Below are 20486 nucleotides of genomic sequence, written 5' to 3'. Positions count from 1 at the left end.
AAGCCCCTGTTGTGTTCCAGGCATTGTGTTAAGCGGGAATTCAAAATAAGTAAGAGTTGGTAGGGATCCAAAGGTCTTTATAGCTAAGTATAGGAGGGTGTGCCATGGGGGCAGACAACTTTACAAATAACAGCAAAGAGTTACAGAAGATATGACAGAAGTGTGGCTGGTGTACATAAAGGAGAGAGCGCCATGGGAGTGTGTCAGGAAGACTTTTTAAAAGAAGATGACTTTCAATATCTTTCAGGGATTATCAATTCACTGAGATGCAACCCTTCCTCCCCCCACCTATCCACCCCCAATTCCCAGGGCCCGTTACTCTCTCTCAAAGAATCAAGTGAGAAAAGACATCAGCCAACAATCGGTAGACATAACTTGGCTAAGGATAAAGTTTCTAGATGTGTCCAAAGCCAAAGTGGCTACGGTGGTAATAACTACCATCATGTAAAAGGGAACTATGAGGAACTCTGTTGCTCATATTTATAACCATCCTTAGAGAGCATATGCAAACAGAGGGAAGTGGAAAGCAAGAAGATTAGGAAGCAAAGGAGCAAATAATAGGCAAGATTTTTTTCAGTGTTTATTTATAAGGAATAAGTAGGGGGCCCAGAGCCAAGTCTACCAGTGAGGGATCCCCAGAATCCTTCAACTGCCACCAGAACTGAAGACCTAATCTGGAAGCATCTGATTCATAGAAAAGGTCACTGTCATAGGTTTACGGGTACTTCATCAAGCTACTCCATGACCTTTCGACTCACTTATGCCCTTTTCTCTGGTTTTCTGCTCACAAACAAATTTTTTTATTTCAAATGTGGCCTCTCAGATATCTTGAACAAGCATAAGAGTGCCTTTAACAGTAGGCATAAATAGTCACTGGTATGAAATAGAATACATTTTCTAAGTTAAAGTTACAGTTGTAAATTAACATATTGGTACCCTTACAGATTCACTGATGTCCCCTGAGTTTAATTAGTGTGTGTGATGAATAAATCAAAACCAGATCCTGGACTTGCAAAAGCCATGGTGATCTGCCACTTCCCAAGGACTCTTCATACTGGGAAGCCACATGAGGGCAGTCGCATCCCTCTATCTCAGACCCTGCATTAACTGCAGCGTAACCTAGCACAAATATGTTTTTTATTTGTATGATGCTTGACCAGCATAGGCCTTCATTAAGATCAGGAACCATGTCTTTTTTACTTCTGTATCTCCAGAACCAAATGATGCCTAGGAAATGTTCAAAATTTATTTGGTATGGGAGTGTTTGAATTAGAACTCTCATAGGCCAAGACCACACAGAACTGCAGCTAGAGCTGTGATTCCCTCTTGAGTTCCTTCTTCCCTGTGCTACCAAGGTGATCTGAAAATGGAGATCAGATTATGTTACACACGCGCGCGCGCGTGCACACGACAGACTCTTTGATGATTTCCCATTGCTCTTAAAGACTTAAATCCTTATCATGGCAAGTTAGTTGGAGTTCTTAGTTCAAACAATAGAATTCATTCAACCAGTATAAGCAGTAAAAAAAAAAAAAAAAAATTAAAGCTGCTCTGTCCAATAGAACTCTCTGTGGTGATACAAATTTTCTGTATCTGAGTTGTCCAATAAGGTAGCCACTAGTTTGGGGCACCTGGATGGCTCAGGTGGTGAAGCATCCAACTCTTGATTTCGGCTCAGGTCCTGATCTCATACTTCGTGAGATTGAGCCCTGCGCTGGGCTCTGTGCTCACAGTATGGAGCCTGCTTGTGATTCTCTCTCTCTCTCTCTCTCTCTCTCTCTCTCTCTCTCTCTCTCTCTCTCTCTCTCTGTGTGTGTGTGTGTGTGTGTGTGTCTATGCCCCTTTCCCGCTTGCATGCATTATGTGCTCTCTTGCTCTCTCTCTCAAAATAAATAAATAAATTTTTTTAAAGGTAGCCAGTAGTTTCATGTGGCTCTTGAGCACTTGAAATGCAGTTTGTGCAACTGAAGAACTGAATTTTAGATTTTCTTTCTTTTTATTTAATGTAAATTTAAATAGCCACATGTGGCTAATTTTTACTCTATTGTAGAGTACAGAATTAAAGGATATTAAGTAGTGCACAGAAAATCAAGATGGACAACAGTGTGAGGCGTGGGGTCTATACAGCAAGGAACAGTGTCTAAACTTCACTGAGGGACTGTTCACAGAATACCCCAATGCCTTTGAACATAGACACTGCAGCTGTCATTGCTGACGAGCACTGGACACAATAATCCCCTGCTGTTAGCCCTCCAAAGCAGATGTTTCCAGGGGCGCCTGGGTGGCTCAGTCAGTTAAGTGTCTCACTTCAGCTCAGGTCATGACCTTGCGGTTCACGGGTTCAAGCCCCATGTCAGGCTCTGTGCTGATAGCTCAGAACCTGGAACCTGCTTCGGATTCTGTGTCCACCTCTCTCCCTGCTCCTTCCCTATTCTCTCTCTCTCTCAAAAATAAACATGGAAAAAATTTTTTTAAAAAGAAACAAATCAGATGTTCCCAATGCTATCTTGTCACACATGGGTTCTACACTGTGCCTGCTTCCTCTGCTGTGTGCCTCTGAACCAAAGGCTCCGCCTGATCAGTGGAGCCCAGGTGATGAATGCCCAAGCTGCAAGGGAATTGGGAAGGCCAGTTTCAGGCTTCCACCTCTTGGAGGCTGTACCTTTTTTTTAATTTTATTTAAATCTTAGTTAAACATACCATGCAATATTGGTTTCAGGAGTAGAGTTCAGTGATTCATCATTTACATACCATACCCTGTGCTCATCACAAGTGCCCTCCTTAGTACCCATCCTCCATCTAGCCCATCTCCCACCTCCCTCCCTCCATCGACCCATAGTTTATTCTCTATCATTAAGAGTCTGTTGTGGTTTGTTTCCCTCTCATCTCTCCCCCCACCCCTTCCCATATGTTCTTCTGTTTCTTAAATTCCACATGTAAGTGAAATCATATGGTATTTGTCTTTCTCTGATTGACTTATTTAGCTTAGTATTATACATTCTAGCTCCAGCCACATCATTGGAGATAGTACTTATGATGTGGGAAATTCCTCACATAAAAGAAGAGTGTTAAGAAGATGCTGGATATCCAAAGAATATGACAAATGTCTACTCTTCATGGTCTATACCAGTGCTTCTCAAACGTTAATATGCAGAAAAATCATCTGAGAGTCTTGTTAAAATACAGATTTTTGGGGTGCCTGGGTGGCTCAGTCAGTGGTTAAGCATCCAACTCTTCATTTTGGCTCAGGTCATGATCTCACAGTTCGTGAATTTGAGCCCCACATCAGGCTTTGCGTTGACAATGTGGAGCCTGCTTGGGATTCTCTCTGTATCTCTGCCCCTCCTCTGCTTGCACTCTCTTTCTTTCTCTCTCTCTAAAAATAAAAAATAATAATTTAAAAAATTTTAGGGGCATCTGGGTGGCTCAGTCAGTTAAGCATCCAACTCTTGATTTCAGCTCACGTCATGATCTCATAGTAATGGGATCAAGTCCCACGTCAGGCTCTGTGCTGGGTATGGAACCTGCTTAGGATTCTCTTTCTCGCTCTCCCTCTGCCCTCCTCCTTAAAAAAAATACAGATTCTCAGGGCCCCTGGGTGGCTCAGTTGGTTAAGCGACCCACTTCGGCTCAGGTCATGATCTTGCAGTCTGTGACTTCAAGCCCTGCATCAGATTCTGTGCTGACAGCTCAGAGCCTGGAGCCTGCTTCCAATTCTGTGTCTCCCACTCTCTCTCTGCCCCTCCCGCTACCCCCCACTCTCAAAAATAAATAAACATTAAAAATATGCAGATTCTCATTCAGTAGGTCGGGGGGGGGGGGGAGAAGGAACAAGATTCTGCAGTTCCAACAAGTTGCCAGGTGTTTCCCATGTTGCTCATCCAAACACCACATTTTGAGAAGCAAGGCTTTATACAATCCCACGAGGACTTCCTCTCTATAACATTCTAGTATCTCATTCCTTTTCTGTGCTTCAGACACATTCTGAAAAGTTCTTTAAGAAAAAAAAAAAACTACTTTATTTAAATATAGTTCACATTCTATACTATTCACCCTTATGTCGTGTGGCTGGTTTTCAGAGGCCTTGTGTTCTCTTGATTTGGCTCTGTTTCTGAGCCTGTTCTCCAGCTCTCTTATGTACTCTATGAAGTACTAATATCCTTTCACTAATTCCCTCTCTGATGAAGTTAACCAGAGTTGGTTTCATATCTTGCATTTAAGAACTCTGACAAAGGCGTCTACTGATCCACTTGCCGTTTCAATCTCAGGACAGGAGCATATGGAAGGCAAATGGGAGCTCTTTAATTCTACTGTTGGGGGAAGGATAGATGTGAAGACATTGCTTCTGGAGTGTGTGTGTGTGTGTGTGTGTGTGTGTGCGTGTGTACGCACATGTGCGTTTAAATACCTACATAACAGCTTTATTGAGTAATAAGTCACATACTATAACACGCTTTGAAGTATACAGCACGGCGCTTCTTTGAGTAAGAGTTTAGCAATCCTCATTCTCATTTGAGTAAAGTTCCTTTCGTTTTTCCAGATCCAAAGGACTTTGAGCATATCTACGTGAATCTACACTTCGGGTGAGTCATTCTCACTGCCTCTCAATTCAATTCACTCCCTTAGTCTCACCCACTGACTCTCAAACTCACATATTCACTCCTTCAACTCTCTCCCTCTCTCACGCCTTCTCTTCTCAGTCCCCGCCTCGGCACTTGGGCCTCGCTGATTGGCTGATGCCCGGTGACGTCCTCAGACCGCGACGCAGAACGTGGAGGCCGCGGGTCATGTGGCTGAGCAGCCGGCCGTGGCTGCCAGTTCTCGTACAAGAGTGCTTCAACCTCCGGCGTCTCATTGCTGCCAGTACTTGGGGTGGTTGTAGGGGTCCGATGGCGGAAACATCCTCAACTGGGGCCGAGGCAGCGGCCGGGCTGAAGACTCCGGCTCAACAAAACGGAGACGTTAGTGGCGACGCGAGTGGTGAGCTGCTCTCCGGGAGCCCGGAGCCGGTGGGCCCGGGAGTGGAGCCGGCCCGGGAGGACGGGAAGCCGACCCAAGCGAGCGAGGAGCAGGCCCCAGTTGCAGCTTCAGGCTCAGGCAAGCGTAAGAAGCGACGGGACGCCACCAGAGAGCGCGTCGTGCCACCCCCGAAGAAGCGGCGGGCAGGGGTGAGCTTCGGCGATGAGCACTTTGCAGAGACCAGCTACTACTTCGAGGGCGGCCTGCGCAAAGTGCGGCCCTATTACTTTGACTTCCGGACCTACTGTAAAGGCCGCTGGGTGGGCCACAGCTTGTTGCACGTCTTCAGCACCGAATTCCGAGCTCAGCCCTTGGCCTACTACGAGGCCGCAGTCCGGGCGGGGCGCCTGCACCTCAATGAGGAGCCGGTACAGGACCTCAACATCGTGCTCAAGGTGGAGTCCTGATGGGGCCGGCTGGAAGCGGGCGAGGAAAGGGGGCAGGGGTCTTTTCAGAGTAAATAGGGCTTAGTTACTGGAGTAAAATCGAGGTAATTCTGAAGCATCTTCAATTTCACCTGGAACACTCTTTTAAGAGGCCCCTCCTCTCATCCCAGCTCCGCAGAAGTAGCCTCTGTGCTTCAAAACTCAGCCCATTTATCCTTTCCATCCAGGCGGCTACCTTGTTTCCAAGGGACAGAATTTGGAATTTTCAAAGCTCCCTTTGTGCACTGCCTTGTGGCACTGGCACTGATCTCTATCTTGCATTATAGATCTCTGTACAAATAGTAATAACAGAGCCTCTCTTTTATGTGTTCTTACTGTGTGCTGGCACAGAGGTAAGCATTTTATGTACTTAACATTAAATTCTAATGACAGCCTTGTGGGATAGGTATTGCCACCTCATTTTACCTGTGAGGAAACACAACTAAAGTGAACTTCAAAGAGGTAAGACAACAGTGTCACCTCCAAACCCTGTGTTCTTATAACTACTACTTAAATTATTTATCGTAGAAGGGCGCCTGGCTGGCTCAGTGGTTAAGGCTCTGACTCTCTCTTTTTTTTTTTTTAATGTTTTTTTTAACATTTATTTATTGTTGAGAGATGGTGTGATCAGAGGAGATGGAGACAGAGAGGGAGACCCAGAATCTGAAGCAGGCTCCAGGCTCTGAGCTGTCAGCACAGAGCCTGATGCTTGGGCTTGAACCCATGAACTGCAATATCGTGACCTGAGCCGAAGTCAGATGCTTAACCAACTGAGCCACCCAGGCATCCCAAGCCTCTGGCTATTGATTTTGGCTCAGGTCATGATCTCACAGTTCCTGAGTTGGAGCCCCAGTCAGGCTTTGCGCGACAGCGTGGAGCCTGTCTGGGATTCTCTCTCTCTCACTCTTCCTCTACCTCTCCCCGCACTTCAAAATAAATAAACTTAAAAAAAAATTTTTTTTAATACTTATCATAGAGCCTGATACGGTACAGTTTTGAAATGTCAGGGATAGAGTCTAGAATTGTCTAGCCCAGTGCTTTGACCATTTAAAAGTCCATCACAGCTAGGAGCTACCAGACACCCCTGTCAGTAACACTGACTCACCAGGTTGTAAGGGGAGACAAGACAATGTAAGCATTTGGAGATCGAGTGGTTTGAATCCCCTCTCCTATTCCTATTTGGAGAAGTACAGGTCTGGCCTAACCCTCACATTTTACAGATCACGAAACTGAGGCCCAGAGAAGTTAAATGACATGCAGTGGGCCTGTGGCAGTTCAAGTCTAAAGGCCAGATGTCTGGACTTAGATCTTGGTGTTGTTTGTTCACGGTCACAGTAAGTGATGATTTTATGGAGGTTTTTCCCCTCCATTTTAGAAAACTTTATCTTTTTTTAAAACTTTATTTTTTAAATACAACTTTAATGGGGCGCCTGGGTGGCTCAGTCGGCTAAGCGTCCGACTTCAGCTCAGGTCATGATCTCGCGGTCCGTGAGTTCGAGCCCCGCGTCGGGCTCTGTGCTGACAGCTCAGAGCCTGGAGCCTGTTTCGGATTCTGTGTCTCCCTCTCTCTCTGACCCTCCCCTGTTCATGCTCTGTCTCTTTCTCAAAAATAAATAAACGCTAAAAAAAAAAAAAATTTTAGATAAATAAATAAATACAACTTTATTGTAGAGAAAATACAAATGTGCAAAACCAAAAAAAAAAAATCCATAATACCACCACCCAGAAATACCAAAACATTTTTGTGTATATCTTTCTAGTACTTCTTCAGTGCCTACTATCTGCCTGTGTGTCTATCTGTACTTTTGCAAAATAAGAATACACCATGCACACTGCATTTTCTGGTTAAGGATGTGCTGTGTCCATTGTGTGTCAGTAAGGAACAGGAAGCGGTGTGTGAAGTTGATTACAGATTGCTGGCCTCTGGGCTGATGAGTTGCCTTTGTCATTGGCAGGACAATGACTTCTTGCGGAACAGAGTGCACAGGCATGAGCCACCCGTCACAGCAGAACCCGTCCGCCTGCTGGCTGAGAATGAGGATGTGGTGGTTGTAGACAAGCCTTCTTCCATTCCTGTCCACCCTTGTGGCCGCTTCCGACACAACACTGTCATCTTCATCCTGGGCAAGGAGCACCAACTCAAGGAGCTACATCCACTGCATCGGCTGGACCGCCTTACCTCAGGTGTCCTCATGTTTGCCAAGACGGCGGCTGTCTCAGAGAGAATTCATGAGCAGGTTCGGGATCGGCAGGTGAGCTGGGCTTCTGTCTCCTGCATGCCACTTCCTGGGCTCATGAATGCTTTGTATCAGAATTGTGTCACTGAGTTATGTTGAAGTGGCCCTTCATGTTATCTGGCCAATCTTCCTGTCTGCAGGAAGGTCAACACTGAAAATGTCAAAGACAGGTTATTTTCTCTTAGGTTTCAAAAGATCTTTTGAGATGGCATATATACTGCCTTTCTTGGTAGCTTGCCGTTTTGAAGTTTTAAAGTGCTGACAGGCTGACCAAGGTGTTTTCCGGTTTTGTTTGTTTTTTGATGATTAAGATTTTTAAGGTTGTGGGGAGAGTCTACTTGGTAGAAAAATTCTGGATGAAGTTGGAAGAAACTTGAGAAGAGTTCAATGGTAGTGACTATAGTCTTGAGGCTTGTACTTTTGGATCTGATTGCAATACATTTATTGAGTGTTTACTGTGTACCAGGCTCAGTACCAAGTACATTAGAGTCTAACTCACTGAATCCTTGTTAACAGTCCTGTGAGATAAATGCTTTTTTTTTAAGTAACTTATTTTAAGTATATTTATTTATTTTGAGAGAGAGAAAGAGAGAAAGGAGGGGGAAGGGGCAGAGAGAGAGAGAGAGAGAGGGAGGGAGGGAGGGAGGGAGAGAGAGAGAGAGAGAGAGAGAATGAGAATGAGAATGAATCCCAAGCAGGCCCCCTGTCATCATCACGGAGCCTGACACAAGGTTCAAACTCATACCTTGAAATCATGACCTGAGACAATACCAAGAGGCAGACACTTAATTGACTGAGCCACCTACGCACCCCAATAATCATAGGTTTTCTAGACAAGTTAATTGGATTTAAAGAGGTTAAGTGATGTGCCTAGAATCCTGCAACTGGCAAATGGTGGAGCTGGGGTTTGAATCCTCTTCTGTCTGACACTGATGCATTTCTTGTCACTGTATTGGGTCTGAACTTCATGAATTTGGGCTTTGTGCTGACTTTCTTCTTCTTCCTTCCTATGCAGCTGGAGAAGGAGTACGTGTGCCGGGTGGAGGGGGAGTTCCCCACTGAGGAAGTGACCTGCAAGGAACCCATCTTGGTGGTATCTTACAAGGTAGGAGTGTGCCGTGTAGATACTCGGGGCAAGCCCTGTGAGACAGTATTCCAGAGACTGAGCTACAATGGTCACTCCAGTGTGGTGCGGTGCCGGCCACTCACAGGCCGCACTCACCAGATCCGAGTCCACCTCCAGTTCCTGGGACACCCCATTCTCAATGACCCCATTTACAACTCAGTTGCCTGGGGTCCATCCCGCGGCCGGGGCGGCCACATTCCCAAAACAGATGAGGAACTGCTTCGGGATCTTGTGGCAGAGCACCAGGCCAAACAGAGCCTGGATGTGCTAGATCTCTGTGAGGGCGACCTGTCCCCAGGACTAATAGACTCTACAGCTCCCTCCTCAGAGTTGGGTAAGGACCACCTAGAAGAGTTGGCTGCATCTGCCCAGAAGATGGATGGAGCAGTTGATGCAGCCCCTCAGGATCTGGACACAATGGCCTTGGCACCGGGGAAGGCAGCTGAAACTGATTTTGTGAATCAAGAGATAGACCCTCTGTGTGCAGAGTGCCGGCTGGTGCGACAGGACCCCTTGCCCCAGGACCTTGTGATGTTCCTGCATGCTCTCCGATATAAAGGGCCTGGGTTTGAGTACTTTTCACCCATGCCTGCCTGGGCACAGGATGACTGGCAAGAAGACTGAAGGCTGTGGTCGAGGGACTGCTTCTTGAACTAGAAGACAAATGGGCCATGGAGTAGGAGCTGATCTCATGGGCTGGTACTCAGGGTTTCTACAGGAGTGAGGTTGGGTTCATAAAGGATCTGCTTATACTTGCTACCTCCTTTCCTCTCCCTCTAGCTGGAGTTTGGGAGCTTGTTGGTTTGTAAATATATCCCTTTTTCTAAAACCTTGTGTGTCTTGGTTTTCTTACCTTTTTTTTATGTAAAAATAACATATTATACAATTAACTATCTTAAGATAGGCAGTTCAGTGACATTTGGTACATTCACAAGGTTGTGCAACCATCACCTCTCACTTAGTTTCCAAACATTTCCCCTACCCAAAAGGAAACCCATCACTATTAAATAGTCACTCCCCATTTCCCATTCCTCCCACAGCTCTGGTAACCATTAATCTCCTTTCTGTCTGTCTGGATTCACCAATTCTGGACTTTTCATAAAAATTGAATCATACGATATGTGACCTTTTAGGTCTGTGTTCTTTTGCTTAGCATAATGTTTTTAAGATTTGTCCAGTTTATAGCATGTATCAGTACATCATTCCTTTTTTATGGCCGAATAATATTTTTCTCTTATATGGTTATACCACACTTGTGTATCCATTCATCAGTTGATGGACATTTGGGTTGTGTCCACCTTTTGGCTATTGTGAATAGTGCTGTTATGAACGTTCATATTTATTTAAGTAATCACTACACCCAACGTGGGGCTTGAACTCAGAGCCCTGAGATCCAGCCAGGCGCCCTTCTATGTTTAACTTTTTGAGGAATCACCAACTTTTTACCCCAACAGCTGAGCCATTTTACATTCCCACTGGCAGTGCACAAGGGTTTCAGGTTCTCCCCATCTTCACCAATATTTGTTGCTTTCTGTTGTTTTGATTATGGTCTGTTAGTGGGAGTGAAGTGTTCATGCATTGTGGTTTTGATTTTCATTTCCCTATTGAGCATCTCCAAGCATCTTTCCATGTGCTTCCTGGCCATTTATGTATCTTTGCAGAAATGTCTGTTCAAGTATTCTGCCATTTTTGAATTGGGTTGTTTGTCTTTTGTTGTTGAGTTATAAGAGTTATTCATATATTCTGGAAACAAGACCCTTATCAGATAAATGATTTGCAAATATTTTCTCCCATTCTGTAGGTTGTCTATACTTAGGCACAATTTATTAAGTCATTGGCCATTGGGTTTGATTTTTTTAATGTTTATTTATTTAGAGAGGGAGTGCATGCACATGAACAAGGGAGGGGCAGAGGGAGGGGGAGAGACAATCCCAAGCAGGCTCTGTGTTGCCAGTGCAGAGCCCAACTCGGGGCTCAATCTCACGAACCGCGAGATCAGGACCTGAGTCGAAGTCAGTCTCTCAGATGATTGAGCCACCCAGATGCCCTTTGTAATAAGTTTTGAAATCAGGAACAGTGAGTCTTCCAACTTTTTCAAGACTGTTTTGGCTCTTCAAGTCTCTTGATTTCTTACGAATTTTAAGATAAACTTCTCCATTCCTGCAAAAAGGCTAGTGGGATTTTAAAAATCAAATTTTGGGGGGCGCCTGGGTGGCTCAGTCTGTTAAGTGTCCAATTTTGGCTCAGGTCATGATCTCATGGTTCATGAGTTCGAGCCCCACATCCAGCTCTGTGCTGTCAGCACGGAGCCTGATTAGGATCCTCTGTCTTCCTTCACTCTCTGCCTCTCCCACACTGATGTCTCTGTCTTTCTCTCTCTCTCAAAAATAAATATTTGAAAAAATTAAATCTTTATTTTGGTAAAAATTACATGACATAAAATTTACCATCCTAGCTATTTTTTAAGTGTACAGTTCAATAATGTTAATTATATTTACATTGTTGTGAAACAGATCTCCAGGACTTTTTCATCTTGCATGACTGAAACTCTATACCCTTTAAACTACAACTCCCCTCTCTTCCCTTCCTTCCAGGCTCTGGCAACCACCATTCTACTTTCTGTTTCTATGAACTTGACTATTTTAGATACCTCATATAAGTGGAATCATGCAGTATTTGTCTTTTTGTGATTGGCTCATTTCATTAGCTTAATGTCCTCAAGGTTCATCCATGTCGTAGCTTGTGATGGGATCTCTTCCTTTTTAAGACTGTGCGTATGGGGGCGCCTGGGTGGCGCAGTCGGTTAAGGGTCCGACTTCAGCCAGGTCACGATCTCGCGGTCCGTGAGTTCGAGCCCCGCGTCAGGCTCTGGGCTGATGGCTCGGAGCCTGGAGCCTGTTTCCAATTCTGTGTCTCCCTCTCTCTCTGCCCCTCCCCCGTTCATGCTCTGTCTCTCTCTGTCCCAAAAATGAATAAAAAACGTTGAAAAAAAAAAAAAAAAAGACTGTACGTATGTACCACATTTTGTTTATCCATTCATCTGCTGATGGACACTTGGGCTGCTTCCACCTGTTAGCCTTCATAAATAATGCTGCTGTGAACAAATATCTCTTTAAGACTGCTTCTGGGCGCCTGAGTGTCTCAGTTAAATGTCCGACGTTTGATTTCAGCTCAGGTCATGATTTCATGGGTTTTGGGGATCAAGCCCTGCATCAGGTTCTGGGCTGAAAGTACAGAGGCTTCTTGGGATTCTCTTTCTCCCTCTCTCTGCCCCTCTCCCCCAAAATAAATAAATAAGCTTTTAAAAAAGAAGACCCTGCATTCAATTCTTTTGAGTATATATCAAGAAATAGGATTGTTAGATTGTATGGTATTTCTATTTTTAATTTTTTGAGGAGCCACCATACTGTTTTCCATACCAGTTTCATCTTTTTTACAATGCTGTTAACAATGTACAAGTGCTCTCATTTCTCCACATCCTTGTCAACCCTTGTTATTTTTTGTTGTTTGGGTTTTCTTTTTATGTGGGTGTGAGGTGTCATTTAATTGTAGTTTTGGTGAGAAGCTGAGGTCATCATTGAATTTGAAATATTTAAAGTGGATACGAAACTGTTTCAGCAATGCAGACAATTATGTGTGTTGTTGTGGGCGATGGTGCCGTTGGTAAAACCTGTCTCCTGATATCCTACACAACAAGTAAATTTCCATCGGAGTATGTACCGACTGTTTTTGACAACTATGCAGTCACAGTTATGATTGGTGGAGAGCCATATACTCTTGGACTTTTTGATACTGCAGGGCAAGAGGATTATGACAGATTACGACCGCTGAGTTATCCACAAACAGATGTATTTCTAGTCTGTTTTTCAGTGGTCTCTCCATCCTCATTTGAAAATGTGAAGGAGAAGTGGGTGCCTGAGATAACTCACCACTGTCCAAAGACTCCTTTCTTGCTTGTTGGGACCCAAATTGATCTCCGAGATGACCCCTCTACGATTGAGAAACTTGCCAAGAACAAACAGAAGCCTATCACTCCAGAGACTGCTGAAAAGCTGGCCCGTGACCTGAAGGCGGTCAAGTATGTGGAGTGTTCTGCACTCACACAGAAAGGCCTAAAGAATGTATTTGACGAAGCGATATTGGCTGCCCCTGGAGCCTCCAGAACCGAAGAAGACCCACAGGTGTGTGCTGCTATGAACATCTCCAGAGCCCTTTCCGCACAGCTGGTGTCAGCGTCGTACTAAAAGCAATGTTAAATCAAACTAAAGATTGAAAATTAAAATTCGTTTTTGCAATAATGACAAATGCCCTGCACCTACCCACATGCACTCGTGTGAGACAAGGCCCATAGGTATGGTCCCCGTCCCCCTCTCAGTACTCGTTAATTTGAGTAATTGTGTATTGTCAGAAAAGCGGTTAGTACTAGTTTTTGTTCTGTCGTTTCAAAAAAAAAAAAAAAAAAAAAAGTTTTTGTTTTTGTTTTTTTTTGTTTAAAAGCAAGGCATGCTTGTGATGACTCTGTAACAGACTAATTTGGGCTGTTGAAGCTGCTCCCGGGGCTCCATCCACTCTGGAGAATAATCCGGGACATTTAGGGGTTTTGTTTTTGTTTTTGTTCTTTTTGTTTTTGTTTTTTTCTTTTTTTTGGGGGGGGGAGTGTGTGTGGGGTTTGTTTTTATTTAGTCATGTTTTTTAAATTCAGTAACCATTGGACAGCCCTTAAGGGGAGGAGGATGGATTGACTCCACATTCCACTTCCTAGATCTAGTTTAGAACACTTGTCCCCCACCTGGTGCTCTTAGGAAGGAGTATAGTAAATGCCTCATTTAATAACATGCTCCTTTTTGAAAGTTGCCTTTCTCTCCACCCTTGAGTAGGTCTAGTACTTGATGACACTCATGAAAGCAGTTGGAACCTGTCTTGCCCCTCCTCTTTTCTAGGATGCACTCTATGTGTGACTGTGACTTTCAAGGAAATTTGTTTGCCATTTGCTGATTTTTTTTTTGAAGTTAATTTCTAACTTCATTCACTGATAAATGAAGAAAAGTATTGCACCTTTTGAAATACACCAAATGGATTGAGTACGTAATTAAAAACCGTTTTTTTCCCTGTCAAAAAAAATAAAATAATTGTAGTTTTGGTTTGCATTTCCCTGATGATTAGTGACATTGAACATCTTTTCATTTTCTTGTTGGCCTTTTGTACCTCATTTAGAAAAATGTCTGTTCAAATCCTTTGTGCATTTTTCAATCAGGTTGTTTGATTTTTTTTTTTTTGTCCCTAAATTGTAGGAGTTTTACGTATTCTGGATATTAACCCCTTATCAGATACATGGCTTATGAATATTTTCTCCCATTCCATAGGCTGCCTTTTATTTTATTGATTATGTCCTTTGATCCACAAAAGTTTCTTAAGTTTGATGTAGTCCCTTTTGTCTGTTTTTCCTTTTGTTGACTGTGAGGCTGATAGGAATTTGATAGGGATTGAATTGAATCTACAAATTATTTTTAATATTTTTATTTGTTTTTGAGAGAGACAGAGCATGAGCAGGGGAGGGACAGAGAGAGACACACAGAATCTGAAGCAGGCTCCAGGCTCCAAGCTGTCAGCACGGTGCCTGACATGGGGCTTGGACTCCTGAACTGTGAGATCATGACCTGAGCCAAAGTCAGATGCTTAACTGACTGAGCCACCCAGGTAATATTTTAGGTAATATTACCATCTTAACATTATTAAGTCTTCCAATCCATGAAAATGGAATATCTTTCCAATTTTTTAGATCTTTAATTTCTTCTGGCAACATTTTGTCATTTCTAGTATACAAGTCTTATACCTCCTTGGTTAAATTTACTCTCAAGCATCTTATTCTTTTTTTTAAGTTTTATTTATTTAAGTAATCTCTACACTCCATGTGGGACTCAAACTCATGACCCCAAGGTCAAGAGTCGCATGCTCCTCTGACTGAACCAGCCAGGCACCTGCACTCTTTTTGATACTATTTAAAATGAACTAAAAATAATAAAATGAATAATTTTCTTAATTTTGTATTTGGATAGTTCATTGCAAGAGTATAGAGTTACAACTGACTTTTGTGTTGGTTTTTTATCCTGCAACTTTGCTGAATTTATTAGCTTAATAGTTTTGTGTGTGTGGATTCTTTTTTTTTTTTAATTTTTGATGTTTATTTATTTGACAGAGGGAGAGACAGAGACAGAGTGTGAGAGGGGGAGGGCATAGAGAGAGGGAGACACAGGATCTGAAACAGGCTCCAGGCTCTGAGCTGTCAGCACAGAGCCCAACGCAGGGCTTGAACCCACGAACCGTTAGATCATGACCAGAGTCAAAGTCAGAGCTTAACTGACTGAGCCACCCAGGTGCCCAGCCTACCCCCCGCTTTTTTTTAATGTTTATTTATTTTTGAGAAATAGTATGAGCAAGGGAGGGGCAGAGAGAGAAGGAGACGGAATCTGAAGCAGGCTCCAAGCTCCGAGCTGTCAGCACAGAGCCCAACACGGGGCTTGAATTTAGGGACCACGAGATCATGACCTGAGCCGAAGTCAGATGTTTAACCAACAGAGCCACCCAGGTGCTCCTGTGTGTGGATTCTTAATGTGGGGGGGGGGGGGGGGGTATTTTTTTCATGTCATCTGGGACTAGAGATAATTTTACTTCTTCCTTTTCCAATTGAATGCCTTTTATTTCTTTTTATGTCTAATTGCTCTGGATATCTCATTGTGATTCCAGTACAATAGAAGTAGCAGAGCGAAAGTGGGCATTTTGTCTCCGTGGCTTAGGGGGAAAGTTTTCAGTCTTTCACCATTGTATGATGTTAGCTCTGGGCTTTTCTTAAAGTCCCTTTGCCATATTCAGGATGTTCTTACTGCTTATTTCTTGCCCTGCATTTCTACCTGGTCAGCCTTTTGACTTCTCTTCTGTTCAGGTGCATGTTTTCTGCTTTCTGTTCCTTTTATTATTTCTCTGTCGTGTATTTCCTATTTCTTTGGAGTACCCCTGAATTTTTGTTTTCAGGCTTCTTCAGTGTGAATGAGACAGACTCATTAACTAATCTGTAGACTTTGATCAGCACACACTAAGCAGTCACGGCGTGATGGGGAAAAACAAATGAGTTTATATTCTTTTTGTGATCCATACTGGTTGGCCACCTGTTATATGCCAAACATGATTTAATGCTGGGATACAAAATGAATAACTAGCCCTGCCCTGGCAGAGCACACATGATGAGATGTGCAAAATACAAAGGGAACCAGTGGAGATGTGGTATAATTCTGCCTGGAAGTGCCAGCACAGGTTTCCCAGAGAGAGAAAGCATCAAATAATGAGTCAGAATTTGCCCAGTAGAGACATAAGAGAAAGATTGCAGGTGGAGGGGCAATCTGAGAGAAGGCAGGCGAATTCCAGAGGGAGAGAAATAAAGGAGACATCCAAGGAGAAGGGCTTTGGGGACTTTTGGCTCTCTGGCCCCAGTGTATGTGTGGTTCACTGTCACTAACTATTGAAGTCTTTCCATGGCTGGTATATCAACAACTCCAAACGATAAGGCACAGGGACAGCCTGGGTGAGACAAGATTTTCATGGATCTGAGTATCTGCTCAATTTTGTGAAAACCCTGTATCTCTCATGAGCCAGCCAATTCGTTTTATCACTAAGACCCTCCTTAACTCAGGAGCTCTGGTTTCCTAAGACTGGCAAGAATCAGATGCCTGGGAAAACTAATTCATTCAGCAGATATTTGAGTGCTAACTGTATGCTAGGTTTATACTGGGCTTTCTGTATATAATGATGAGTAAGATAGATGTTGTCCCTGCTCTTAGGGAGTATATAGTCTGCAGTGTACGGTCCACTGTGGGCAAGACAAACAGTTAACAAACAGTGAGCCAAATGTTCTTTCTGGTGGGAGGAGGAAAGAGGCAGAAACTATCTTCATACCTTGTCTTTTGCCTTCTGGGGTTCTGAATGGTAGCATTTTCCATCTCAGCTCTTTAGTTCTGTACTCTTTCCCTCTCTAGTCCTGTTTATCTTATTCTCATTCTTTTAGTCAGCCTCAAAGGTTTTTGATGACAGGATACATGGATGGTCTTGAAAGGGTCCCTGAATCTCTTGAAATGGTATGCAAAATTTTGTGTATGTGTATATTTTCCTGTTTATTTCAGCCAATCCTTCAAGTCTTCATTGTCTACTCCTAGGCATATGTGCTATTTAATTTAAATTAATTAAAATGAAATAAAATCTAATATGCAGTTATTCCATTGTACTAGCCACATATCTGGGCTTTAAAGCCATTTGGTCTAGTGGCTACCATATCAGCACAGATATAGAATATTTCCATCATTACACAAGGTTCTATTGAATAGCATTGCTTCAAAGAGCCTTTATTGCAAACAAGAGTTCCTGACGACAACGGTTCCACTGCAAATGCTTTAAAAACAGAGGTTGGGGCGCCTGGGTGGCTCAGTCGGTTGAGCGGCCGACTTCGGCTCAGGTCATGATCTCGCAGTTTGTGAGTTCGAGCCCCCGTCGGGCTCTGTGCTGACAGCTCGGAGCCTGGAGCCTGCTTCAGATTCTGTGTCTCCCTCTCCCTCTGCCCCTCCCCTGCTCATGCTCTGTCTCTCTCTGTCTCAAAAATAAATAAAACATTTAAAAAAAAAAAAAAGATTTTTAAAAACAGAGGTTGGGGCGCCTGGGTGGCTCAGTCGGTTGAGCGGCCGACTTCGACTCAGGCCAGGATCTCGCAGTTTGTGAGTTCGAGCCCCGCGTCGGGCTCTGTGCTGACAGCTCGGAGCCTGGAGCCTGTTTCAGATTCCGTGTCTCCCTCTCTCTGACCCTCCCCTGCTCATGCTCTGTCTCTCTCTGTCTCAAAAATAAATAAATGTTAAAAAAAATTAAAAAACAAACAAACAGGTTATGTGTGTGTGTCCATGCACATGCATGTGTTCTGCCATCTTGCACATAGTAGTAATTGGTCTCTTTGTCAAGTCAAATGCTGGGCTAAGTGCTAGAATTGCCTTAAGGAAGCTCAGGTTGAATCCAGTTGATCTTTCCTATAGTTTTTCCCCCTTGTAAAACGATATCCTTTTAGGTGCAGCTCTTCCTGACCATGGCTCCTGTCCCCGTGCTTTAATAAAATCACCTTTTTGCATCAAAAAATATATATCCTTTTAATTTTTTTTAACATTTTTTAAAGTTTATTTATTTTTGAGAGAGAGAGAGAAAGAGCTGCGGAGGGGCAGAGACACTGGAAGATAGAAGATCCAAAGCGGGCTCTGCCCTGACAGAGAGCCCCATGCAGGGCTCAAACTCATGAACCGTGAGATCATGACATAAGCCAACATCAGATGCTTAACCGACTGAGCTACCCAGGTGCCTCCTTTTAATTTTTTAAATTTTTTCATTTATGTTTTTTACTTTAGAGAGAGAGTGTGTGAACTGGGGAGAGGGGCAGAGGGAGAGAGAAGGAATCTGAAGCAGGCTCCATGTTCAGTGCAGAGCCCAATGCAGGGCTCCATCCCACGACCTTGGGATCATGACCTGAACTGAAATCAGGAGTCCGAAGTTCAACTGAATAAGCCACGCAGGCGCCCCATAATACCCTTTTTAGAAATTTAATTCTCAGTATAGCCCCCCTCTCTTCACCCCTACTCTCGAGGTTACCACTCTTAATAATTAAGTGGTCTCTTCCTGACTGTTTTCTATTTATAGATGCATAAATGTTTATGTATTTTTTTAATAAAAATAGGATCATGCCATACAAATTGTTCTGCAACATGCTTTTCTGGAACATCTTTTTTAATAGCTTCAAACAGCTTTTTTAATTGCATCACATTGTGTGACTACACTATAATTTCAACCATCCCCTATTGGTGGAATTTTAGGTGTTTGCAATTTTTCATTATTATAAACTGTAGTGAACATCCTTACATCTGTTTGTAGTTGTACCAGTGTTTCTGTAGAATACATTTTTAGTATAATATGAGGTTGATAGCTTTAAATATTCATTGATAGGTAATATCAAACTGCCTCCAAAAAAGATTATACCAGTTTACATTCCTTCCAGTAAGCAGTGTGAGAGGCAGAAGCAGGTGAATGCAGTGACTAAAACAGCTGGTCTGGCAGCTGCATTTTCAAGGTTGGCTTTAGTTCCAACTGTGGATTGGAACCATGGGTTTCCTGGAATGTCTGAATCTCTCAATGAATGACCTAGATTTGCTTGGGTCAGCCTTTTCTCCCAAAGAGAAAATGGGCTCATTTTATAGCCTCTTTGGCCTTTGGATCACTGGTACCCAAGACTGAGGATTTTGTAGAACATAGAATTATTGAAAACCAAAAGCAGAGCAGCCTAAGGAATATGACCAGGTTTTAAATGGATAAGTTTACAGTCAGAGATATCATCACCAAAGCACTCATTCTGCTTAGAATACTTGCTTTGTGGGACACCTGGCTGGCTCAGTTTGTTGAGGGTCTGACTTTGGCTCAGGTCATGATCTCCCAGTTTGTGAATTTGAGCCCCACATTGGGTTCATTGCTGTCAGTGCAGAGCCCGCTTCAGAGCCTCTTCTGCCCTTCCCCCACTTGTGCGTGCTCTCTCACTCTCTCTCCCAAAAATAAACATTAAAAAAAGAACACTTACACTGAAAAATATAGAAAGCTTATGAAAGACATTGAAGAAGATACAAAAAAATAGAAAAATATTCCATGTTCATGGATTGAAAGAACAAATATTGTTAAAATGTTGATACTACCCAAAGCAATCTACGTATTCAATGCAATCCCTATCAAAATAACACCAGCATTCTTCACAGAGCTAGAACAAACGATCCTAAAATTTGTATGGAACCAGAAAAGACCCTGAATAGCCAAAGCAATCCTGAAAAAGAAAATCAAAGCTGGAGGCATCACAATTCCAGACTGCAAGATGTATTGCAAAGCTGTAATCATCAAGACACAAAAACAGTGGCACAAAAACAGACTAGTGTTTTGGAACAATGGAACAGAATAGAGAACCCAGAAATGGACCCACAAACATATGGCCAACTAATCTTTGACAGAGCAGGAAAGAATATTCAATGGAATAAAGACAGTCTCTTCAGGAAATGGTGTTGGGAAAACTGGATGGCAACATATGGAAGATTGAACCTGGACCACTTTTTTACACCATACACAAAAATAAACTCAAAATGGATGAAAGACCTAAATGTAAGACAGGAAGGCCTCAAAATCCTAGAGGAGAAAGCAGGCAAAAACCTCTTTGACCTTGCCCGCAGTAAGTTCTTACTCAACATGTCTCCAGAGGCAAAGGAAACAAAAGCAAAAATGAACACATCAAGAGGAAAAGCTTCTGCATGGCTAAGGAAACAATCAGCAAAACTAAAAGGCAACCAACAGAATGGGAGACGATAATTATCAGATAAAGGTTTAGTATCCAAAATCTATAAAGAACTTATCAAACTCAACACCCAAGAAAACAAATAATCCAGTGAAGAAATGGGCAAAACACAAATAGACACTTTTCCAAAGAAGACATCCAGATGGCTAACAGACACATGAAAAATTCTCAACATCACTCATCATCAAGGAAATACAAATGATACCACAATGATACCACCTCACACCAGTCAGAATGGCTAAAATTAACAACTCAGGTGAGAATGTGAAGAAAGAGGA

At 43.1% G+C, this 20486-nt stretch overlaps 2 protein-coding genes across 2 annotated transcripts; both read left to right on the top strand.

Moving 5' to 3' along the window:
• The first annotated feature begins 4721 nt into the window (after nucleotides 1-4721).
• Nucleotides 4722-9636, top strand: RPUSD2 (RNA pseudouridine synthase domain containing 2). The gene is made up of 3 exons (XM_058738181.1): nucleotides 4722-5414; nucleotides 7400-7696; nucleotides 8697-9636. Exons 1-3 carry the CDS (start codon nucleotides 4737-4739, stop codon nucleotides 9429-9431), a joined length of 1710 nt encoding a protein of 569 aa, XP_058594164.1. The 5' UTR covers nucleotides 4722-4736; the 3' UTR covers nucleotides 9432-9636.
• Nucleotides 9637-12371: 2735 nt separating this feature from the next.
• LOC131516749 (cell division control protein 42 homolog) lies at nucleotides 12372-13295 on the top strand. The gene has a single exon (XM_058738189.1). It carries the CDS (start codon nucleotides 12428-12430, stop codon nucleotides 13049-13051), a length of 624 nt encoding a protein of 207 aa, XP_058594172.1. The 5' UTR covers nucleotides 12372-12427; the 3' UTR covers nucleotides 13052-13295.
• The last annotated feature ends 7191 nt before the right edge of the window (nucleotides 13296-20486 follow it).

Source organism: Neofelis nebulosa, chromosome 7 (assembly GCF_028018385.1).
Source record: "Neofelis nebulosa isolate mNeoNeb1 chromosome 7, mNeoNeb1.pri, whole genome shotgun sequence".
In the NCBI taxonomy this organism is placed as follows: domain Eukaryota; kingdom Metazoa; phylum Chordata; class Mammalia; order Carnivora; family Felidae; genus Neofelis; species Neofelis nebulosa.
Note: the sequence above shows the minus strand (reverse complement) of the source record. Positions and strands in the feature narration are given on the sequence as shown.